The sequence below is a fragment of the Parasteatoda tepidariorum genome, chromosome 5, assembly GCF_982258835.1.
Source record: "Parasteatoda tepidariorum strain Cologne lab strain chromosome 5, Ptep-v5.0, whole genome shotgun sequence".
In the NCBI taxonomy this organism is placed as follows: domain Eukaryota; kingdom Metazoa; phylum Arthropoda; class Arachnida; order Araneae; family Theridiidae; genus Parasteatoda; species Parasteatoda tepidariorum.
In genome coordinates, this window is record NC_141759.1 from 44,979,235 (window position 1) to 45,002,912 (window position 23,678).

At 28.7% G+C, this 23,678-nt stretch overlaps 1 protein-coding gene across 1 annotated transcript; it reads left to right on the forward strand.

The window, feature by feature from the left end:
• Nucleotides 1-18,803: 18,803 nt before the first annotated feature.
• Nucleotides 18,804-23,377, forward strand: LOC147809313 (uncharacterized). The gene is made up of 2 exons (XM_087162757.1): nt 18,804-20,427; nt 23,268-23,377. The coding sequence occupies exons 1-2, from the start codon at nt 18,804-18,806 to the stop codon at nt 23,375-23,377; spliced, it is 1,734 nt and encodes a 577-aa protein (XP_087018883.1).
• The last annotated feature ends 301 nt before the right edge of the window (nt 23,378-23,678 follow it).

Sequence of the window (23,678 nt, forward strand, 5' to 3'; positions counted from 1 at the left end):
ATTAATACTTTTAGCGTAATTCTTTAGATATTATTCGCTCTAAAGGGTATTTATTAATAAATTAAATTTGGAAACAATGAGAAGTTATTAATTTTGAATACTAATTACGAGTTCATAAACTGAGAAGAATATGGCCAATACTGCCGAAATTTGGTAAAAATTTGGTAGTTTTGACGACAATTTACCATGTTTCTGAATTTTGGAAATACCAAAAGTCTTGATATTTTAACAGAAGAGCTTTGTCAATGATTTCGGTAAAATTAACAGCAAATTAAGAATTTATAACCTGCGATAAAATTTGGTAAATGTAGTAAAATTTGGTAATTTCATCTTGAAATATAGCTTGGCAAAAAAAAACAACATTTAATCGATTAAATTTACTTTTCAATTTTTATTTTTTAATGTGTAGTAATGAGTACTGTAAATTAGAAAACCATAATTTATGGAAAACCTCTACCATATGAATTTAAAAATTACCAAATTACTGCTTTACAAACTGGTTAAAAATATTTGTTTCTAATACAAAAAATATGGTATTATTTTACAAGAAATGTCATTACCAATACAGGATGATAATATAAACGGAATTTTTTTTCTCCCAGCAGGGAACGTAAAAAAGTAATATAGCATATTACTTTTTTACTATTTATACTCTCATGTTATCCAGTAATGCTGTAACGTAGTAAGGGGTAGACTATATTTGATGGTGCCCCTTGATTCTCTCCAAGTTGTGATATCGGTTGATCGCCAAGCTGGGCGATGTTGAAACCCAATCGTAATTCTGATTGGTTTAGATTTTAGCGTTATTTTTAAATGTTCAACGGTATGCGAATTGACAAAACATACCGTAGATTGCAAAGGGTTGGCGAAAATTTCTATTGGCGTTAAAGGAGCGTTCTCGCAAATCGCCAAACAGCTGTGTGCTTATGTTTTTGTTTTGCTTTCGATATCACATAATATTCAACAAGTTAGATATGGGTGCGACATTTCAATTAAGCGGGACTTCATTTGATTCTTCTGCATCAAATAAAATATAAAGCTTTTTTTTTGTTATAGCGCCGACATAATCGTTTGTATCTGTTGACTAAATTGTGTTTATTAGCGTTTTTTAAAAGGTCGTAATAGAACTAAGATACAAAAATTACACATTATTACATATTCTACAGTTTCATAACTTTCATTAAGTGTATTTCGAGTAGTGAAATTCTTTTCCTACTCATCCACTAATTAGAATTAATAATTTCACAATAACCTTTAATCCTTAATAATGAAATGATTATTATAATAAAGTTTGTTTACTTAAAAGATTAAAAAATTTTTTTTATTGTTTAGCAGAGACTTAGTTTTCAATTCTATATTCATTAATTAAACTTAATGGTTCTGCTCGATAACCATTTACAATTTTTTTAAAATTTTATTTAATTTTCTGTTGTTATGAAATTCTTTAAATATTTTTCGACGTAGAGATTATTTAGCAATAATGCGAAAAGCTGAAATTTATAAATGTATAATATTTATAAATGTTTAAGAGAATTTTTAGCAGCTATTTTGTACTAATTATTTTAATTGAAATGTTCATTATACGCAGTTTTATAATAATAATCGTAAAATTCATTGAACAATTGAGTATTACATTTTAAAATGTAAGTATAATTTAATAATTATTTCATTATAATTACTTCATAATAATTACTCCAAAACGGTAGATAAGTAACTTCGTTATAAAGTTTTACATGATACGAAAATATTATACGATTGCTTTATAATGAAAGAACAACGATTTAAGTTTTAAACTTTTTGTGGAAAAGAAATAATTGAAAATTTCTTCTGTCATTGGTGTTAGCGATTAGAGAGTCTTTTATCGTATAAATATTAAGTTAGTATTATTCCCTTTTAAATAAAAATGCATTTTGCTCCGGAAAAAAAAATTACTTGAATTTTGTCGATAGAAATTCCCTAATTATAGCAGCAAAAACTTTTAAATTTCTAATAAAACTTTCCTTCATTATAATTTTGTGTAAATAATTATTATCAATAATATAAATGACTATTGAAAAGAATTAATTAAGAATGTCCAATTTTAATGAATTAACTGTTTACGCAATCAGATTAATAATTTTTTTCATAATTTACAAATGGAGAAAAAGTCTTTACAGTTTAAAAGTGAAGAGAAAAATATAGTTGAGATTAAATTTATAAAGTAAGCACAACCCGAAGGAGATTGGAGTAATGGCATTAAAATCGAAATTTCAAAAGAAAAAAAATCACGTTTTAGTGTACAGTGAACAGTAAACAAAAATCTAAAACTAACTTTTGATCTAATGATCAGATGCTTACGTTCTAGGACTCAATATTAATGGATCGAGAGGGGGAATTCAAATATGCCGCTTAATTATAGCAGACAATAAATTTTAAGTTCGGAAATCAGACACTAAAACGAGCCTACTTTGAGAAAAAAAATTTCTGTGTATTCAGATTTTTGATCCCCACTATATAGGGGTTGCCGCAATCTGGAAATATTATCCCAATAGTTTGGTCAGGAAAGCAATGCAATGTTAGGAGCCCTTAGTGTTAACTTTACTTTTTGCGCATTTCACCATATCTTGGGAACTTTCCAGTGAACTTTTAAGTGAATTGAAAATTTTCTGCACTCAATGTTTTAATGTTCATTTAATTTAGAATTTCCTTAATTCCCTACCACTATTGTAAGATATTTACTTTTCACCTAACCTGTAAAATTAAAAAGTTTAGAATTCTTTACAAAATCACTCAGGCGAAGTGATTGCGTTTAATTTAAATCTTATTTAGAAGGTATTTTTCTAAAAGTATTTCATTTAAAATTTTTATCTAAATTTTTTTTGTTTCTCATTTATCTATAGTTATTGAAAGTTAAGTTGATATATTTTAAGTGGAAATGAATGTGTCGCCCTGCTTTGCATATCTCTCTCTCTCTCTCTCTCTCTCTCTCACACACACACACACACACACACACACACACACACACACACACACACACACACACACACACACACACACGACAAAAAGTTAGATAACTTACATAATATTGTTTTAAGCTTTTGGTGGTTTAAATAATAAGTAGTAAGATGACCAAGTGAAGGAACAGTTCTTACCAGTGAATAAACACTAAATTTCAGTGAATTCCACAATTTTCCAGTGAATGAACACTTAATTTTGAGAATGTTTGATGCTCGGTAGGAATCCATAGGCCACACAAATGTCTAAAAACAAGATTTTTCTTGGAATTACGACATATAACCATAGTTAATGTGGAAAATATTACTTTTTTTTCAGTCATGGAATGGAAAGTAAAATACGTTTGAATACATAATTTAAAAAAAATGTTTTTCATTTATTTCTCACAGTTTAATAGTCCGTTCTAAATTATGAATGTTTATCATTGTGTAATCCGATGATGTTTTTATTATTATTATAATTCGATCATTTTTTGTTTACTCTTTTCCCCATATTTTTTAAGCTTTTTTTTAAAAATCTATTTAAGTATTTTTTTTCTCTTCGTCATGAGTAATTTATTTCTTTTTCTTTTGATTTAACCTTCCTCTTTTTTCCAAATTTTGGGCCAATGTAAATGTATCTCCGAAATTTCTTTTGATTTTCCAGTTCCATTTCCAGAATTCGTCACTGGATAATAAATGAGAAAAAGGAGTTTCGAAGTTTGAGTAAAACCCATCTCTCATTGACTTATATCTAGTAATTACTTATAAAACCAATTTTTTTTGCAACTAACAATGCCTCAAGAGGACTTATCTCAAAATCAGTTTTCAAGATACTTTCATTATTAATGTTAGTTGTCTCAGCTTCAGAGCCAAAATTTGATTATACAATTTTTCTTTTTGAAATAAATTCTTCAATATTGAAAAAAGCACAGGCTATTGGATATTTGGGAGATTAAACTTTTCTGTCAATGTTCCTTTAAAAATTTGCAACATAACTTGTGAGATTTCCTTCTCAAGCTTCTGAAGAAATAGCGCATCGTTACTCTCAAAGCATGTGTTTTGTTGATAAGTTGTCTTGCTCATTAACTCTTGGTGTCTGTTTTGCATGCATTTGTTACAGTCAACGTTTTCTACATCGAATGGAAAAATATCACATTTCATAAAAGCATTTTAACTTTATAAGTTGATTCCTCAAATATTATTCAAAAATGGATGTAAAATTTTCTAAACATATTGTTTTACAATTCTTTTGTTTTCAAGATCTAACGAGAGATTTCCATGAATTAGGTAGAAAACTAAACCAGAAAATTTGTTTTGAGGAACAAAACTTGCTCAGTATCAAATTGATATGAGATTTATACCTATCCAGAAGAAGCAAAATATGGAATTTGATTGCATTTTTAATAAGCCATGGGTAGAAACATTTGCAATACATTTGTAAAATGTTGCTGCGGTCATCGTTTCATTTCATGAATAGCTTTTTCCAATGAAATATGTAGCAGGGACTGATTCTGTAATATCTCAACGAATTCTTCTGTAAGGAAAAACTACCAATGGAGGTACTTTTTCTTTCCTAGGTACTTTAGTATATAAATCCTTATAATTTTTAAGGCCGAAGATTTTTCCCGTTTAAGGGCAGTATTCAACTCTTGTTTCATTCGCATTGTAAATGCAATCACTTTATAAAAGGAAGCCAGGGCTAATTCCCTCCTAAAGATTCTTCTGAAGTTCTTAAAACCAGTATTTCGAATATTATTCTCTAAGGGAAGTTTTGCCTTTTGAAATTATCTTCGCATTGCACTGAGTTATCGGTGGATGTCGCCTTAAAAAAAACTTCATCCATTTTTCACCTAAATAATTGTCTTTAAATGGATTTTTCCTACCAGTTCCCGTTAGGACATTAAAGACGGCAAAAAGATAATAATTTAGCACAAAATCCTGCAAGGAAATTTTCCATTCAAGCTGTTATTACTATATTTAGTTGTTATATTTAGTTAATAAACATAGTTTATTAAGGTGTCTAAGGTATGATGTAATAACTAATCACTACATTTATAAAGATAAATAATAAATTAATTATTATTATAATTCTTTAAATAAATTTAGTAATTAAATTTGCATATTTAAATGAAATTGTTATAGGAACTATTCATACAACATTTAATTGAATTTTAGGAGTTCTCTATGTCGCTGAACTACTAATTGTCCATGTAAAATCATATTTCACACATACTATTCATTCACTGGGAAATCTATTCTCAGTGAAGGAACATGCCTGTTCCTTCACTGGTTAGAAGTTTTTTATTTTTTATTTTTAACATAATTTTGATTTATAATATGACAAAAGGTACAAGAAAATTAAAATTTTCTTTTATTTTATTCATTGGTTTTTCATCGTTCGGTAATCCAGTTAATAAACACCCCCTAATCTCAGTACTTGCTTATGTTATGATGCTTAAAATAAATAAAACGTAACTTGAATGACCATATTTTGAATTCTTTTTTTCACAATGAGAAAAAAAAGCATTATTATATGCAATTAATTGTAGTTTAAACGGATAACAACAAACACTGACCTTATAATTTTGTCAAAGAAACGAGGCATTGAACAGATACTAACAAATTCAAAACTTTTTCCAGAGAAGACTCAAAGACCAGGTAACTAAATGCATTGTTAGATGACTTCCTATTGTTAGGTAGTAAGCTACTGTTACCAATCAATCTAAATTAAAACGTTTAAAATCTTATTTCTAAGAAATATCTATGAAATGCTCCTTCATTTGTTGGTTTACCCTATATCATCCTAATCTTAAAAGAAATTTCCGGAAGTGTAACGCAGAACTATTTTACCAACTATTTAATTAAATTTTAACATTTTAAAAATCTTATTCTTTACCATTTTACGTTTATTATTTCTTCATTAATATACTAATAAATGTTTTTAGAACTTTAATTTAGATTTTCTTTAATTTAGGTTTCCTTTTTAAATTATAGAGTCAAGTTTATTTTTTAAAGAATTATTGTCTGCTAGCTAAGAATAATACCTTGTTAAGAAATTAAAAACATTCAGCTGTTTAAAATTATTTAAGGCAAAACAGCTGATTATTTACTTAGCATACTATTTTTATTTTTTTTGAAAAAGAGTATAAATTATTGATTGTCTTTTTGTTTTGTTTCTTGTGACTTCAACTTAGATTATCTAAAATAGTGTTGGTGTTTTATAAGTCACTACAAAGAGGATAAAGATACCGTACAGCTGTGGAATACGTAGCCAATTTTTTTAGTGTCTTAAACCAATTTTTTTAGTGTCTTAGTGCCTACTCAATAATTTTGCTATTTCCAGAATGAAATCTGTTTGATCGAAACATATTATTCCTTGAAAATTAAAACGAGGGAAAAATTAACTTTTATTATTTATCTAAGCTTATTCCATTTATTTAATGATAGCGGTATTAAGGTTAAGGATATGCGTTGGAAGCTCCGTTTATTATTATACTATAAATGCATTAAATCATGTAGCTTGAATAATTTATTTTAAGTAAATTATTTAATAATTTTAAGCAAATAAGGGTGTAAAATTAAACTCGATCGAAATACTCCGAAAGTATACCCTGAAATATATGTAGAATAAACTTTGGAATCGATATATAAAAAATATCTTTTCAAACAACTTCGAGTAGGACGAAAACGCTAACTTGTTAAAAAAAGTTGTCCTTGTAACTATTTAATTTCGATTCCTGGTACTAGGGGACATTCCATTTTCACATTCGACATTTGAAATTTCAATTGTAAACGGAATTTTTTTATGACCTTAAATTAAAATGTTAAGGCTTGCAGCAAAAAAAAAAAATTTTTTTTTTACTGCATTGATTTTCTTACAAAGTAGTGAATTATTATTTTTTCAATCTAAGAACCTGTGCCTATAACATATGTAAAACTTATTTTAATATCAAGTGAAATAATTTAATATGTTGTGTAACTAAATGGATAATCCCAAGAAACTGAATCGAAAATATAAAAACTTCATTGACTTAAAGAAATAATAGATGATAATAAAAATAGACATGTTTTGAGCGTCCAATAATAAAAGTCACAAGTTATACAAGCCTGACAAGTCTTGAGAATGGGCGATTATATTTGAAATCTCGAAACATGTCGACTTTTACTTCCCTCTTCATATGTTTTGAAGCCATTTGAGTTTTTATTGTCAATTATACTGCTTTACATTTGGATCTTGATCATTATTTTGATAAGGATTTTACACTCGTTAAAGTAAACATATGCATTTTATTATTTTATCAGGATTCGTGTGGTCTTTTAAAACGTAAGAACATCAATATTGTAAAAGTTATATTTAACTTAAAAATTAAAATTTTGACACCAGATATTTGGAGTTAATGAAATTAAATATTTTATCTTTTAAATTTTTGTGCCCCCATTTCAGTATCTTAAGGATCTTACGAGCTCTGTTTAAAAAGAGAGCATCAGATATATATAAGAAAACAAAAATAACCATAGTAGCAGTATTTAGTGGTAAATGTAGCTTATCGTAATTGAAAAATATGCTGTGCGACATTTTATGGTGAATTTGCGAACGTATAAGTTTCAGAATGTATCGAAACATGAGGATGCTATTTGCTAATCATCTTTATCCAAAGAAAACGATGTAACCTAAATATCTAGTAGAATGAAGCGATTTTTTAAACAATGAATCCTACAATATGCAACATATTATTTCAATATCTTATTCTTAAACATAACATATTTCAATCTTTTTAAAATGCCACTAAACATTCAGTGATTCCTTGAGTTATAGAAAAAAGAAATATCGTAAATTATAGAAAACCTTGTGAATGTGCATTAGAATTATTATACAATCTACATTTTATTTTTCAAGCACCTTTTTTTTCTTTAAACTTTCTTGCCTAGAAGACTCGATTAAAGCTGTAAAAATGATTATCCCTAAAATTTTGTATATAGCTATAATAAGTTATGTTCATTTGATTTTAGTATAAAATCCTCGAATAAATATAGTAAAAACAGTGTAATCTAAATAATATCAGATAAAAAGTTCATGTATTTAAATTCTAAAAACTATCATAAATAATTTATAAATCGATTCAAATTTACTTTTCAAAGGAGATTAAAATAATTTTTTTTTTGCTTTTTGGACAGAAATCCCCTAAAAAATTGTTTATTGCCAAGAAACTTCGAGATATTTTCTATTAACAATAAATTAAACCTCTCCGAGCAATCACTGAACATTATTTCAATTTTTTTACTATCAAAGCTTGGTTGCATAGCAACCTAGTAAAACTAAGCACTCCTCTTTTGAATTAGTCAATGGGTTATCTTAAAATATTTATTTGCGCAGGCGACTTTTTTTGTCGGTTCTCTGGACTATCGCCAAATATATAAACCTTTATTGCGGCCCAATTTACCACCCAATTTTTTTAAAATTTTGTCTACCCCCCCTAATTCAAGTGTCTAGATTCCAAATATGTAAAAACAATATATGTTTATTCAGAGAAAGTACGTTTTTGTGTCTGATTTCGTAACTTAATTGATAGTTAGCACTAATTAATTAACATATTTGAGGTCAACCCCAGAAACCATTAAGATTGACACTTAGTTCGTGAAAATCCGATCATTAGAACGAAAGTTATTCAGGGTGATTCGTTTTTTTTTTGCGAACTGTACATGCTATATAGCATCTTTAAATTACAAAAAAAGATATAGAAATGTAAAGGTTATGTAAATCTTTTAGTTACATGGAAACTCTCTGATATGTTAATGTATCCATTAAAAATATATGGTTTAGTTTTATTTCATTTTGCACAAACAATTTTGAAATCAGCAAAGATGTTCAACAATTGTTATTTAAAAATTTTACTGTAATTTATCTCCTCAATGTGATTATTACTGCAATTATTTGAAATTGCTAGCAAATATCACTTTGAAGAAATAAAATATCCCTTTGAGCGATAATTAATCTTCTCAAAGTGATATTTACTAGCAATGTTAAATAATAATGTAAATAAAAGATTTTTTTTCTCATTTTTATATCATTACTTCTTAAAAAATATAAGTGTATACAAAGTAATTATTAAACCTCCTAATAACCTTTAAACTAATTCGTATAATGCAAAATATTAATAAAAAAGTCATAACATTCCTTATTTTTAATGTGCGTAAAGTATACATATTTATACAGTGGTATAAAATAACAATAAGCAAATTTCTGCCCATGAAACTATCCCTTAAGGAATGTTAAGTACAGCATATCTTTTAAATTTTAAATTTAACGCTAATGAAATTGTAAATGTGTTAATTTAATTTAACAGTGCAATACATTGATTAATTTTGTTTTACATTTACTGAAGCTATCAATCTAAATCAATCAATAATACTTTTTAGAAAGTATTGAAATAGTTTCAGAGCGATGTAATCGAAAATAATAGAGCTAAAAAGAAATAAAAACATTTTGTTTTTCACGGTAAGCTGGTTTTCAAAGAAAAATCAAATTTATTCTTCCATTCTGTTTATTCAAGAATATTTTAAGGACGAAAATCAATTTGTTTTAAGAAACTGATTTTGAATTTCAAATAAAGAGAATACTTTTTATAAATATCGCTTAAAATTGTTGTCACCGTTAGTTTTTGCACAATATAAAACAATAAATATGTAATGGCGAGGAAAATACTTTTCTTTAAAATAATGTATTTTTTAGTGTTTAACTTTTGTGTTCACATATTGTAACTCTAAAAATTTATTCTTATCTTAAAATATCAATTCTTTAACTTTCCGATTGCCTAGATAAATTTTAAAATTATCTGTTTTAAAAACTATTTAATAAAAAAAAAATCTAATTTGCTGTATGTAAAGCAAGAAGATACAATTTCAGATACTGTATTTCTTGAGTAAACATACCTTTCCCAAAAATTTCTCAATTGTTATAAAATTTTGAACTTAAAACGATTGTATTTGTTAAAAATTTGAATACAAATAAATAAATAAAAATTTAATTTCAGAAATTTTACAAAAATAATGTTCTTCATAAGGCCAACCAGACTGTATAGGGGTCAGGGAACTGACTTTGCATCAAAAAGGTTCTGGGTTGGAATCCCGGGCAAGGCATGGAAGTTGTTTTGCTCTCTGTACTATCTGTTCTTACAGTGGGAACAACGTTAGCCCACCTAATATGGTGCCCCTGAAAGAGTGGTCAACGAATCTGCCCTGCAAATACCTGAACTGACGAAATGTTAAAACAGGTCGGAATTGTAAATAAAAAAAGAAATGTTTTTCAAAAGAAAGAGATTGATATAGTTCAGATGATTAAGCAAGATTGATATACGATTGAGCAAAACTATTCCAATACAGCATTTTAGCCACAAATCAACTTTGGGAGGTAATAAGTTCTAAAACAATTAGTGATCGACCTTGAGTTTTAGGACTTTTCTTAATTTTTTACTATCCTCAAAGGCATTGAGGCAAAATTTGATTTGAATATATATTGAGCGCATGAAATGCTGATCTACTTATAACGACAATTATGGTCAAAATGAGCATTATTGAGCTTTGAAAGTATTAATTGGATTTAGCACACCATTTCTCCTCGGTTTCTTATCTATTTTTCATTCGAGTGGGAGGCTGACTAGATCGACACTGTACAAGATTTTTAGGAAAGGAAAGCCATCACCTGCTCGCTGGTGCCCTCCAATCCTCGCAATAGTTTCCGCAATTGGAAATTGTTTCCATTCAGACCGCTTCGAGATGTAAGCTCGCGATCGGCTTAGTCTAACATGTCCAACCATCTTTTTTGTTAAAATCTAATTCACATTTTATAGCAGGGGAAACTAGGAAATAAAGAAAATCTTAATGATTCGAGAGGGTTGGCCAGTGATATTTTAGGTTAAGAAATCTAACACAAAAAAATGTATTTTCTCTGTACAAACATACATATTTTCAACGAATTCAGATTTCTGATCCCCAAAATCTAGGGAGTAGCTGCAATCTGGGAAATATGCTGCCCAGAGTTTGATCAGGAGAACGATCAAACGTTTGGCCCCCTTAACGTTAATTTTACTTTTTGCGTTTTTCGACGTACTTCAAGAACTTTTTAACACAATTAAAAATTTTTAATCACATTTATAAAATGTTTCTTTTAGCAAAAATATAATTGCGTGCAAAAACTAAATTCCAGGAAATATTTATTATTTTTCATTATTTTACTAAATAATGAACGAAAAAAATTTAAATGTAAGGTATAATATTCTTATATAATTTTAAAGTATGTAATTTTACATGGTGAAATACAAAATTTGAGCGAAATTGGTATAATAATTTTTGAGAAAGCGAATTTTAACAATACGACTTTCTTAATGTGAAGAATGGGATATTTTTATGCATGAAACCGACTTTGCTTTAAATAATGACCTTTATCTGCTCTCAATTTTCGTTTTATAAGCTCTTACTTGAGTTGATATGGAAATTAATAGAATTAGAGGAGTAATAATTATAAACTTCAGCAATTATTAGCGGAATTTCTAAAGAGATTAATTTAAATCAAAAGAGTAGTTTGAACTATTTTAATGATATAAGGTACACTGTACTTGTACACTGTTAATGAGTAAGATTACTTGCTATTTCTTTCTTCTTTTCATATGGCATAATTTGCATTTTTCTTATCAGAGTTTATTATTTTTCAAATTTAGACAATCTTTCAATTCACTACCCTCGTTCAAAAATCCTTATTTATGATATAATTTATTAGAAAAATACCAACCGGCCTGTGTAGGCGTTAGGGAACTGCCCTTGCATCATATAGGTTCTAGATTCGAATCCCGGGTAAGGCATGGATGTTCTTTCCTTCTCTGTACTATCTGTCCTTACTGTGGGAGCGACGTTGGCCCACCTAATATGGTGCCCTTGAAAGAGAGGTCAGCAATTCTGCCCTGTATAATGCCTGAATTGACGAAAAATTTTAACACAGATGGGCATTGGAAGAAGAAAAACTATTAGAAAAATTATTAGAAAAATGGTCTTTGTGTTTTTAGTAAATATTGACTTTAAAGGAAAGAAAAAATACTGACGAATAATAAGTAATTACATGATGGGTAAATGAAGTAACCTGGAAGGTGAGCCCCCTAGCATAACAGAAATGATTGGCTGTTTAATTGCTCGGGGTTTTTTGTCATTTTTGAAACTATTCATTCTTTTCGAAATTCAAAAGGAATTCTGTGCCTGTTAAAATACTTCGGTTTCGAATATTTAAAAGTCTTGATCTTAGCTTAATTATTTTTCTCTCGCATCAGAATTTTTGAATGCGCTATTCATAATCTCACAGTTACCTATGAAGTTAAATAAAATCATTCACTTTTCCAATTACGAATAAGCAATAATTTCAGCTTTTACAAAGTTACCACAATTTTCATTTTCTAATCATGAAGTTCTTGTTTATATTAATACCGTAACGGCCATTTTATTTTTTATTCTGAAGTAAAGCTGTGAAAACTACTTTGCGCATGGAATTAAATATTCAACTCAGAAAGTTAAGCTGACTAAATTTGGGCCACTAGAGTTGTTGCTTCTTCGTATATTGAGGAAAACTTTTTGAAAACAGATTAAAATAAAACGCTTGACTAAAAAATGCATTTAATTCTTTTTAGCTAAAGTTCTTTGAAAAACAACTAAGTCTAGTAAACACTTTAAAGTTAATAGCTATTTCTTAGCATTACCGGAAATAAAGGAAACTTTTAAATTAGGAATTTGGTAAAAAGAAATTATTTCCCGACAGGAGCACTCTTTTAAGATCTTTTGATCCGAGAATTTTAAATATCTGCATTATTTCTACTACAACTTAGACATTTTATTTGCTTTTGAAAGATTCCAGAGTCATTATAAATAAGATTTATTTAGTTTTTTTAAAAACTGTTAATGAAACTATGTCTCGTTCTGTTTTTAATAAAAGTAGACATAATAGACGCAGTAATTAAACAAAACTAAGCAGAAAATAATAATTTAAGATTTTTCTTGAAATTAAAACTACATTTACGATCAGCACTAAGTTATCTTAACAAGAAAGAGACCTTATAACGATCAGCACAACTTTATAAAACTTTATTATACTTAAAAAAATCTTTTTGTTATTTTGAACTCTATTTGAGGTAAAAAGATAGACTATCAATAACGAAATTTACCAGAAATAAACAAATAAATTTGTATACATGATAGGAATTATATCTACATAAATAATGCATAATACTATAATCCATAATAAGCAATTATATGTTCAAAAATATAATAGCCAAAGGGTATGGGTAATAAACATATCGCCCATACATTTTAGCGACCTAGAATGTAGGTTTCATTTCATCGTCATCATCATCATTAGTGAAACGATACCTAGTGGTGGGCCTCAGTCTTTTCAAGAACATTTCTCTTTGTGGCCAAGATGCATTTGTTGGTGATACCGATGGGTTTGGTTCCGTAATGATCATATTTAGTAAAACAAATTCTAGGTTCACTTGCTAATAAACTAAACTCAGTGGCGTGACAGCCCATAGAGGGCCGAGGCCTACTGTGTCCACCCTTGACCTTGGGCACTGGGGTGCAGGAGCAGATGTTCCGGTGGTCAACCGAAAGCGAAACCCCCTGTGTTTAGTTCCCAAGCCTGCTTGGTACTCATTTATCGACCCACTGAAGGGATGAAAGGCTGAGTCAACCTTGCCCGGCCCGAGGATCGAACCCAGGACCTGTGGCACGGGAACGCGATGCGCTACCACTCAGCCACCGGGCGTCTTACTTGCTAATATGTGAATTTAAAATTGAAATGTGCATTATTTGTGTTGTTTCCCATCAATTAAATATTTATTTTAAAATTAAATATTTATTTATTATAATATCTAGCACAACGTAATGAAAAATGTATAAATAAAAATGGAAAATATCTTCGAAAGTAAAGAAACCTGCACAGTTTTAAAAAATAATAAATTTGTGATAACTTATGTTTTATAAAATATCGGACCATACTTTCCGAATTACATTCAATGCAAAATAAACAGCATTATTAATATAAGGAAACAAATTTGCATAAATTACTGATATTTACACATATTTAGGGGACATTTTGCCTTAATTTGCTGACCCTTGACTTTAATTAGAGCTTTGCATAGGTTAGACATTCGCTAAATCAATTTTCCCTAAGTTTAAATATTATTTAACTTTAATATTATTTAACCTTATTTATAAATATATCTATGACACTAGCACATATTTAAATTTTGGAAAAATAGAGTCTATGTTTGTTGGCATCTTATAACGAACTTTCAAGTGTAGTTCATCCAACAAAAGTTCGATTGGTGTTTGATCCGAAAATTGTGATAGTCACTCCAACTTTATGACAATAGGAGAATCTTCTTTACTTTTCAGATAATTAATGTATAACTTGAAAGTATGCTTATGGACATTATCTCGATGTAGACAAAGCAACTTCCCAAACTCCACGTTCCTGATCAGTCATTGTATTGCTGCATGCTTGTTAAAAACAGCTCTGCCCGTAATTTTTTACTACAATTTTAACAATTAGAGTCAAACTACATGTCAAATACTATTTTTTAAATGTAAAATTAGCATTTAAATTATTTCCCTTTTAAATATTAATCACAATCTATTAAAAAGAAAAAAGAAAAGTAAATAGCGAACTGAGCATACATCATTTCAAAACCTTATGTCAGTCATCGATCAAGTTCAAGAGTATTAACGTTTCATATTAAGTCATAGCGATTATCTTAGCAGCCCTATCTGAATTATGCATCAACATCTAATAAGCATAACTCATTACAACAGTTTAATACGCTTGAAGGAATATTCCCCTAAGTTAATACATCAAAACATCAGACAGAATCTAATTTTAATGACATTGCTAGAAGTTAACTTTGGCACCTTGAGATAAACTTGATGAAATACAGTTGAAGTCTTAGCTGGAAGCAATCCTCTAACGTGGTCTTATAAATAATTTAACATTCAACAGAGCGGTTTTGTTAAATAATATGCGAATTAAATGGATAAATATTACAGCTTATAGAACTTAAAATACTGAATGATGCCTTTTACGTATACTTTTACATCATTTAAAATAAAAATGAATTTGAACATAACAATAGAAAATTATTCATATTTTTTAGGGTCGTAAATAGAAAGTAAATAATATTTCCTGTTTTCCGAGCTATTTAAAGCTAAAAGGATTATTCTTAGTCGTATCCTAACTGGTAAAATACTAATATTTACTTGCAATAAGTTATGATGTTGTTTGTAACATTTATTTGCATAATTTTTATTAATTATAATAGTATTCATAGGTACCATAGAGTACTAGTGTTATTGCTTTTAAATCTATATTTGTAATTGTGAACTGCATTTTTATATAGTTTATTTTTTGATTCTTTTTTTATAATAAGCGTTGAATAACTGACCCATTTTCTAATTTGTTGCCTTTAAAAATCTCTAACCTTGTAATTTTGAAACTAACGCCGACGACAAGTCGGAAATCATGGATCAAACTTTAGGACAAACTAGCTTTCGTGGAGAAATTTTTCGGTGGAACTCGTCCTTTCCACCAACTGGTGAGACATGAAAAAAACTACTTTACGAGTTACATGCACTGGAAAACCACGAAAATATTTTACGGTTAAAGTGACGGAAAGGGTACTCTAACCCTTGATCCACTACCACCGGGAATACTTTATGTAGGCAGTGTGGTCAATACTACCCGGGAATAGAATTTGAGCTGAACTTTAACCATCGATAACTTCTTTTTGTTAAATATAGTTTTGTGTAGATTGTACACTACAAACTTGCACAAGTAAAACAAAGGAGAATTTATTTGATTGATTATTGTTTTATTTATTTTTATAAGCTAGTAATAGTCTCATAGTGATAACTCAGGATTTGAAAATGCTGCTTTAAAATTAATTTTAATTGGTTAATTGTACGTATGAATGGCGTCTGAAATCGACGTTTCATTGAAAATTGAGACGAAGAGTTATTTTGCGCGAATTCTGGCTGTAATGTGTATTAGCTGCAAACATATCTATATTGACATATGCGCAATAAACTATAGATTTTGTTAAAAGTATGAAAATTACTACTCTGCGTTTTTCAATGATAAAACTTTTATCGGGGACTGTGTTTATGTTCTACAAAGGCACTGGAGAACACTTTTTGTTTTGTTTTCCAATGCATTGGGTTTTTTAACTGGTCTTGAATATTTTCCTGTCGCTGGATTCAAGTCTTCAAAGCGTTTTTCCTCTACTAGCTACAGTTTTTATGTAAGTTAATAATATATTCCAAACCAGAATTTTTTATATCGGCCTAATTGTCCACACTTCTCTGCTACTTAGAAAGTGGTAGTTAAAAGGCGCTAATACATTACAGTTTATTATGCAATACTATAAAGTAGTATTTTTTTCTTGTTTTTTAAGTTTTGTTTAAGTGTAGTTTTCATAGGAGCAGACAAGTATATAATCTATATAATAAGTAATAACATATCTGTGATCTATGTATATAATATAATGTACACTATATATATAATGTATCTATGTATATAACCACATTCGTCTTTTATAACTTAGTCAATACGGACTAAATATTAATTACACCGAAAAAAAATGGAAGAAGTCAACAGATTTGGCATTGAGAAGAAAGTATGAATAAAACTTCCAAAGTATGGTATAATTTACCGTAGGGCTAGGGGAACATCAAAATGGTATTTAATTTTTACCGAACCTTTTTGGTAAGAAATTTGTTAAAATTAACAATAAATTATGGTTTTATTATACGTCATAAAATTTAGTAAATGTGAAAAACTCAGTAATTTTATTATGGTACTTAAAAGTATGCACGAAAACTATTTATTTGGTTTAATTAGCATCCTAGTTTGAATAGTTTATAAAATGTGTGATAATAAGAACTGTAATTTTGAAAACCAGACCTTTCGGTTCATAATTTTGTTTACTCAAAATTGTCGAAGACCTTAAAGACTTTCGTAATATTATTAAAAAGATAAAAACAAACTCTTTATTCCTTTTGGAATAAGAAAGTGTGGTGCATTCTTATGAGCTGAAGTAATAAAAACTAATTTTATGCAATGGTGATTTTTATTTATATTTTATTTTACGAAAATAATCATACCTGAACATCAAATATGGCAAAAAATACGAATGAGTGAATAAATATTATATTAGGGTTAATTAAATGAGTAGAAAAAATAAAGTAATCTTTTTATACCGTATTTTTTTCAGGTATTGAAACTGTAATTAGGATTTTGGTTCAGCTAATTAATATTTTTTCATGGTAAATATTTCTTTACGATTCATTGAACTATTGAAAGTAATGCATGGATAAAAATATTATTTGCAAATTTGTTATTACGCAATTTTTAAACAATTATATAAACATTTTATTGATAATTTAACTAATAAACTGTTTCAAGTTATGAAACTCACATGCAATGAAACAAATATCAAGTTTTTTCAATATATAATTATTTTTAAATAATAAAAAATTATAATTAAGTTTTAGTTTCAAGTAGTTAAATCATTCTTTCAAAAAATTATTTATTTATGATTTATGAAGCAACTGAAAATACTGCAAGGATAAAATCTTTATTTACTGTATTTGTTATTAACACTTTGTACTCTCTTTCAACGGTTAAGAAAATGATTGTAACAACTTAAATTAGTGGTTGCTATGTATTAAGATCTAAAAATTTTAATTTTTTGAGTGATAAATATTATATCGGTAACAGTAGTGAGTAAGAGTTATCTCTACACTGTAAAAAAGTCCTGATTAAATCACTGTTAAAAGTACCGGCACACAGGAAATGGATGCCGGTACATTTTACCATAAATTCCATTTTTTAGGGAACATGCAAGGGCACAAAAAGAATATTTTTTCAGTAATACAATAAAATCGTTGAATATTTTAAATTAGATAATTTTTTGTAAAAATTTCTTTATTATATTCTTTGCAAAAAATGGATTTTATCTTAAAATGAATTAAATGGATAATGCATCCAAAAGTGCCGATACGTTTTACCCTCATTTGATCCGGGAACTTTTATGGTGTAGAATGAAGTTTAATACAACCTTTAAGCTTGGAAATGTTTGAGTTAATTAATAAACTGAGCTAAAGTATGAAATCCCATACAATTACAAAAAATATTCACAGATGATTGTGTTTTGGAACAAAATGTTTTAGTTTTGAAATTGTTTCAAGATTTGTTTTCAACATTGTTAGTTTTGCTTTTCAAAAGATATAGCACAATATTTAAATGAATAATCAAATTGTGACCTCCTAATGATGTGTGGCCTCCTAAGCATTAGACTCGTATTTCAATCGCGGCAAGTATGTAGTCATTGCATGCATCTTTGCACCGGCAAATTGGGCAGGTATATTTCCATCATGGCATGTGTTAATATTATTTCTCCATACTAATTATAATTTCTATAACTCAATAGATGGCGCTCTGCGCAGCAATGAAAAATCAGTTAGTTTCTAATCAGTTTCCTCCATGCCACTGTACCATCATCATCATCCTTCTTGTTATTAAATATATTTTATGTTAAAAGGCGTTTGTAATGATTGAAACCCCGAGATCTGAGAGATCATATCACCGTATTTAATATTGGCGCACCAACCTGGAGCTAAGAATTTGATTAAAGGTGAGTGCACTTGATTTAAATAATGGATTCATACGATGATTTGAAAAATAAAAGAAAAACAATTCGCTCTTTAACAACTCGATTAATAACAAAAATTGAAAATTTGATGAATGATGATAATGTTGAAACTAAAGAAAAGATCGAAGAATTAATAGATTGTAAAGAACTGATGGCCACTCTTATAGGTTCCAGATTATTAGATACTTTAAGGAAAGTGTTTCAAATAAATAACAACTATATACTATATTCTGACTCAACCATAGCCCTTAGTTGGATTCGAGGAAATGCAAATCAGTGGAAGACATTTATTTCAAACAGAGTAAGTGAGATCCAAACTTTAACAGATCCTTCTAATTGGAAGTACATAAAGGGAAATGATAATCCAGCTGATATCATATCAAGAGGATGCAGTGCTAATGATTTGCTCTCAAGTGCAACTATTTTTAATGGACCAACATGGTTGACATTAAGCGAAGAAAAATGGCCGAAAAATGAAGAAAATTTTAGAAGAGCAGATGTAGATGGAGAAAAGAGATCAAAATTTATTGCAGTTAATTATGCAAGTGAAAATAATGTTCACGATTCAATTTTCGATATCCACAAATTTAGTTCTATTAAAAAGGTTTACCGAATAACAGCCTGGATTAGAAGATTTATAACGAATTTGAGAGCGAAGAAAGAAGATAGAATCAAAAATGTTTTAACTGCAGAAAAATTAGAAGAAGCTGAAAACCTTTGGTTGAAACACGTACAAGCAAAAAACTACAGTAAGGATATAGATTGCTTAAAGGAAGGACAACATTTACAGAAGTGCTCAAAAATCAGAGACTTAAATCCGTTCATTTCTGACAAAGGGATTCTACTTGTGGGTGGAAGACTACAGCACTCCAATTTGAACTATTATGAAAAACATCCTATACTATTACCATCAAAAACTAAATTTACAGAACTGATAGTGAAAGAAGCACACGAAAAGACCCTACACTCTGGTATTTCAGACACACTAACACAGGTACCAGAGAAATTTTGGATTCCGAAAGGTCGGCAATTTATTAAGTCAATAATTGGAAGATGCGTCTTATGTAAAAGATTCAATGTTCGATCAGGAAGAGAAATCATGGCTCCTCTTCCTAAAGACAGAATAGAACAGTCACCTCCATTCTCAGTTACAGGCCTGGATTTTGCTGGACCCTTATTTGTGAAAGATTCTGACAGTAAGTTTTACATCATGCTATGCACCTGTGCAGTTACACGAGCGATACACCTGGAAATTGTTTCCAGTTTAACAACTGAAGCATTTTTACTTGCTTTTCGTCGCTTCATATCCAGAAGAGGATTTTGTTCTGTTATTTATTCAGACAATGCTCAAACGTTCAAACGAGCAGAGTTTGAATTGAAAAAAATGTGGACTATTTTGAGCAGTTCTGAAGTGAGTGAGTTTTATTCCTCAAAAGGAATAAGGTGGAAATTCATCGTTGAAAGAGCACCCTGGTGGGGTGGATTCTACGAGCGAATGGTTCGTTCAATGAAAATCATTCTTCGGAAATTACTGAGAAAAACATCTTTGACTAGTGAAGAACTCGAAACAGTTATACGTGAAATAGAAGCTGTGATTAACTCGAGGCCTATTACTTACGTGACTACAGACTCTCCAGATACTTTTCCTCTAACGCCATCACACATGCTACTTGGAAGACGATTAATAAGTTTACCGTCAGTCAAGTTATCCGGTATTGATTGCATGATTGACAAAAAAATGATAATTAAAAAATTTAAATATCGAGAAAGACTTATAAATCAATTTTGGAAGAAATGGAAAAGGGATTATCTTTTAAATTTAAGAGCTGTCAATTATGTAAATTTGGATAAAGGTAATCAAAATTTTAAGGTAAATGATATTGTTTTGATTCATGATGACAAACTTCCAAGGAGCATGTGGAAACTTGGAAAAATTGTGGAAACATTTCAAGGACGTGATAACAAAATAAGAGCATGTGCTTTGAAAACAGATACGTCAATAATAAAACGTCCTATAAATTTATTATATAATTTAGAAGTGAACAATTAAATTAATATGAACATTCTATTTGAACTTTAAATTCACATTTATTATTATTTGAACATTTTATTTTACAATATTACTTAAGTTAATCATTTAACTTACAAATTAAGTTTATCTTAAGATATTATTTGAACTTTTTTGATTTAAAGAAAATATGCATACATATATATTTTCTTGTTTAAATGCATGTTTGTTTAAAATTGAAATATTTTGCATGTGAAAGAATTTGTGTTGTGAAAATTGCTTGATTTATTATTCATGATATGATAATTTAATTTCATCAATTGATATATACTTAAATTTCAATAATTTCATTTATAAGGTAATAATTTGTTAAAGGTTTGAACTAATGCTCATGAAACATATTATTTTTAAGAATTCAAGTTAATATTATTTCTCCATACTAATTATAATTTCTATAACTCAATAGATGGCGCTCTGCGCAGCAATGTAAAATCAGTTAGTTTCTAATCAGTTTCCTCCATGCCACTGTACCATCATCATCATCCTTCTTGCTATTAAATATATTTTATGTTAAAAGGCGTTTGTAATGATTGAAACCCCGAGATCTGAGAGATCATATCACCGTATTTAATAGCATGTATCAAAGTGTTAGTAATTAAACTTGATTGGTTGCTTAATTTAGTTTTAAAACTTCGAAAGAGCTCCCTTTAAATATAGGATTCATTGTAGTATAAAAGTTCTGAATAAAAACTGTTGCGAAAAGCATTGTTCATGAGTAACTGTAATCAGTGCACATGCGTCGTCTTTGTATCCGGTGCTTTGGCGGCCGCTGCTGTTTGATATTTCTTTCAGAATTCGTTTTTTCACTTTAATTTTATAATGCATTAAGTTTGTTAGTTTATTTTTGAGATATGGGATTACATCGATCCCATAAAATACTTCTTCAGTTGTGAATAAAAAAGAATTAGATCATTTGAATGTTTTCGTTTTTATAGTTTTAATTAAAAATTAGAAATTCTTAACTTGCAGTTCAAGCGTAACATTTATAACAAAAGTACATTTGAAAATAAATAGGAAATAAAATTTAAATTTGCTTGCAACAATTGATTGTTTTTGTTCAAAAACCTTAGTGCTATTTTTGAATCTCCTCTACATAGATAATAAGTGTTCTATAAGTACCACTTTTTTTAGTTTTAGAATCCTATCAAAAGAGTCTTAAGTGATGAAGTCCTAAAAAAATTCCAAAAATAATGACTATATTAGTAAAGTAAATGCCTCTGTATTTATAAAGGTAGAAGCATTTGTTTTTAAAGTAATGAATAATAATTATTAAAAACGTTTTACTATTGAAAAACGAATTTATTATTATTATTATTATTGAAATGAGATTTTAAGTCAAAATTACATGAGATATTACTGAAACGGGAAGGAAAAAAACATAATGCAACCTTGTGATTTACTTAGATTTTATGTAATGTTTTAGAAACGAAATACAATAAAAAGACAATTTCCCCTTTTGTTCTGTTAAACATTTGTGCTGGGCGCTTTAAAAGCAACATTTTAGCACTCCGTGTGATGTTAAAAGGAAAAGTACTTTAAGAAAGTTATGTGTCTCCAAAACTACTTTTTTTATGTCTGAATGAAGAAAAATAACACACATAAAATTAAATGCACACTTTTGTTTAAAACTATTCCAGAAGTCATAAAAATGCATTCCGTGAAACAAACCAAAAAAAATTGCTCCGAAAAAGCCATTTGAAAAGAAATTTAATTTCCATTTTTTTTTAAAATTGCTCTCAAATTATACGTTAAACTGTTTTTTTTCTAGCACTCTTTCATTTTATTTGAGAGAAAAATTCGAAGCATTTTTTTTTGTGAGTGAGGGCATAGTAAGTCAAAAAGACATGAAAGCAAATAATCTCATCTTCGCGTACTAATGATTTATCTGAATAGTTCTAAAAGATAATATCAAAATTCTAATTAATTAGTGGTATTATAAATTATAATTAATTAATCAAAATTCTAATTATAATCTAAATAACATGTTAAATCTCAGAACAATAATATTTTTTTACGGCTTTTAGTCTCAATCATTAAAATCTTGTGAATAGATTTATACTATATAATATGGTTTCATCGTATATAAATATAGTTGAATAATATAAAATATAGTTTAATCACGGTAATGGTTGAAAGCTTTACTTTACATTCTGTTTATTTCAATTAATTTGTTTTCATTTTTCAATACATTTCAAAAAAACTTTGTAATAAATTAAAAACTTTTTGGCCACAATTGTAAAAATCGCAACGCGGGGAAATTTTTTTTCTGTTGCACTAATTTTTTAACGGATCTTGGATATTTATGCGTCACTGATTTTAAACCTGTCATTGGTTTTTTCTCTAAACTACAGGTTTTTTTTTAAATGACATTTTAGAATATATTTGTATCAAATGGTACGAATTTAAAAACGCTATATATAACAGGGGGTCACATAAATATTACAATAAGTGTTAGAGCATATCATAAGGATTAAAAATGCATAGGGACAGATGCCAGAAAACGTCCTCATGCGCCGCTAGAGGTGCTACCTGATTATGAACTGTTTCGTAGTGCGCTTCTGAACAGGTCGGAATTGGAAAGCGAGTGCCTCTAGCCACATGCGACAAACATCTCCGGTTATGGGTTCCGATAAAATTTTATTTCTGATAATGGAACTCCCCTAGGAGTCTGTCGTAACATTTACACAACACCTGTTATAAGTAACGCTTTTGAAACTGTACATTTCGGACAAAGAAAGACTAAAATCCGAAGTTTTTGGACTTAAACTAATTTTAGATTTGAAATCTCCACATCTGAATTAGGCCAAATCAAGTATTTGTAGAAATTCAATTAATTTCTTCCTCAGTGTAATTCCTTGCAAAAACATTTTTAACGGTTATTTACAATTTACATTG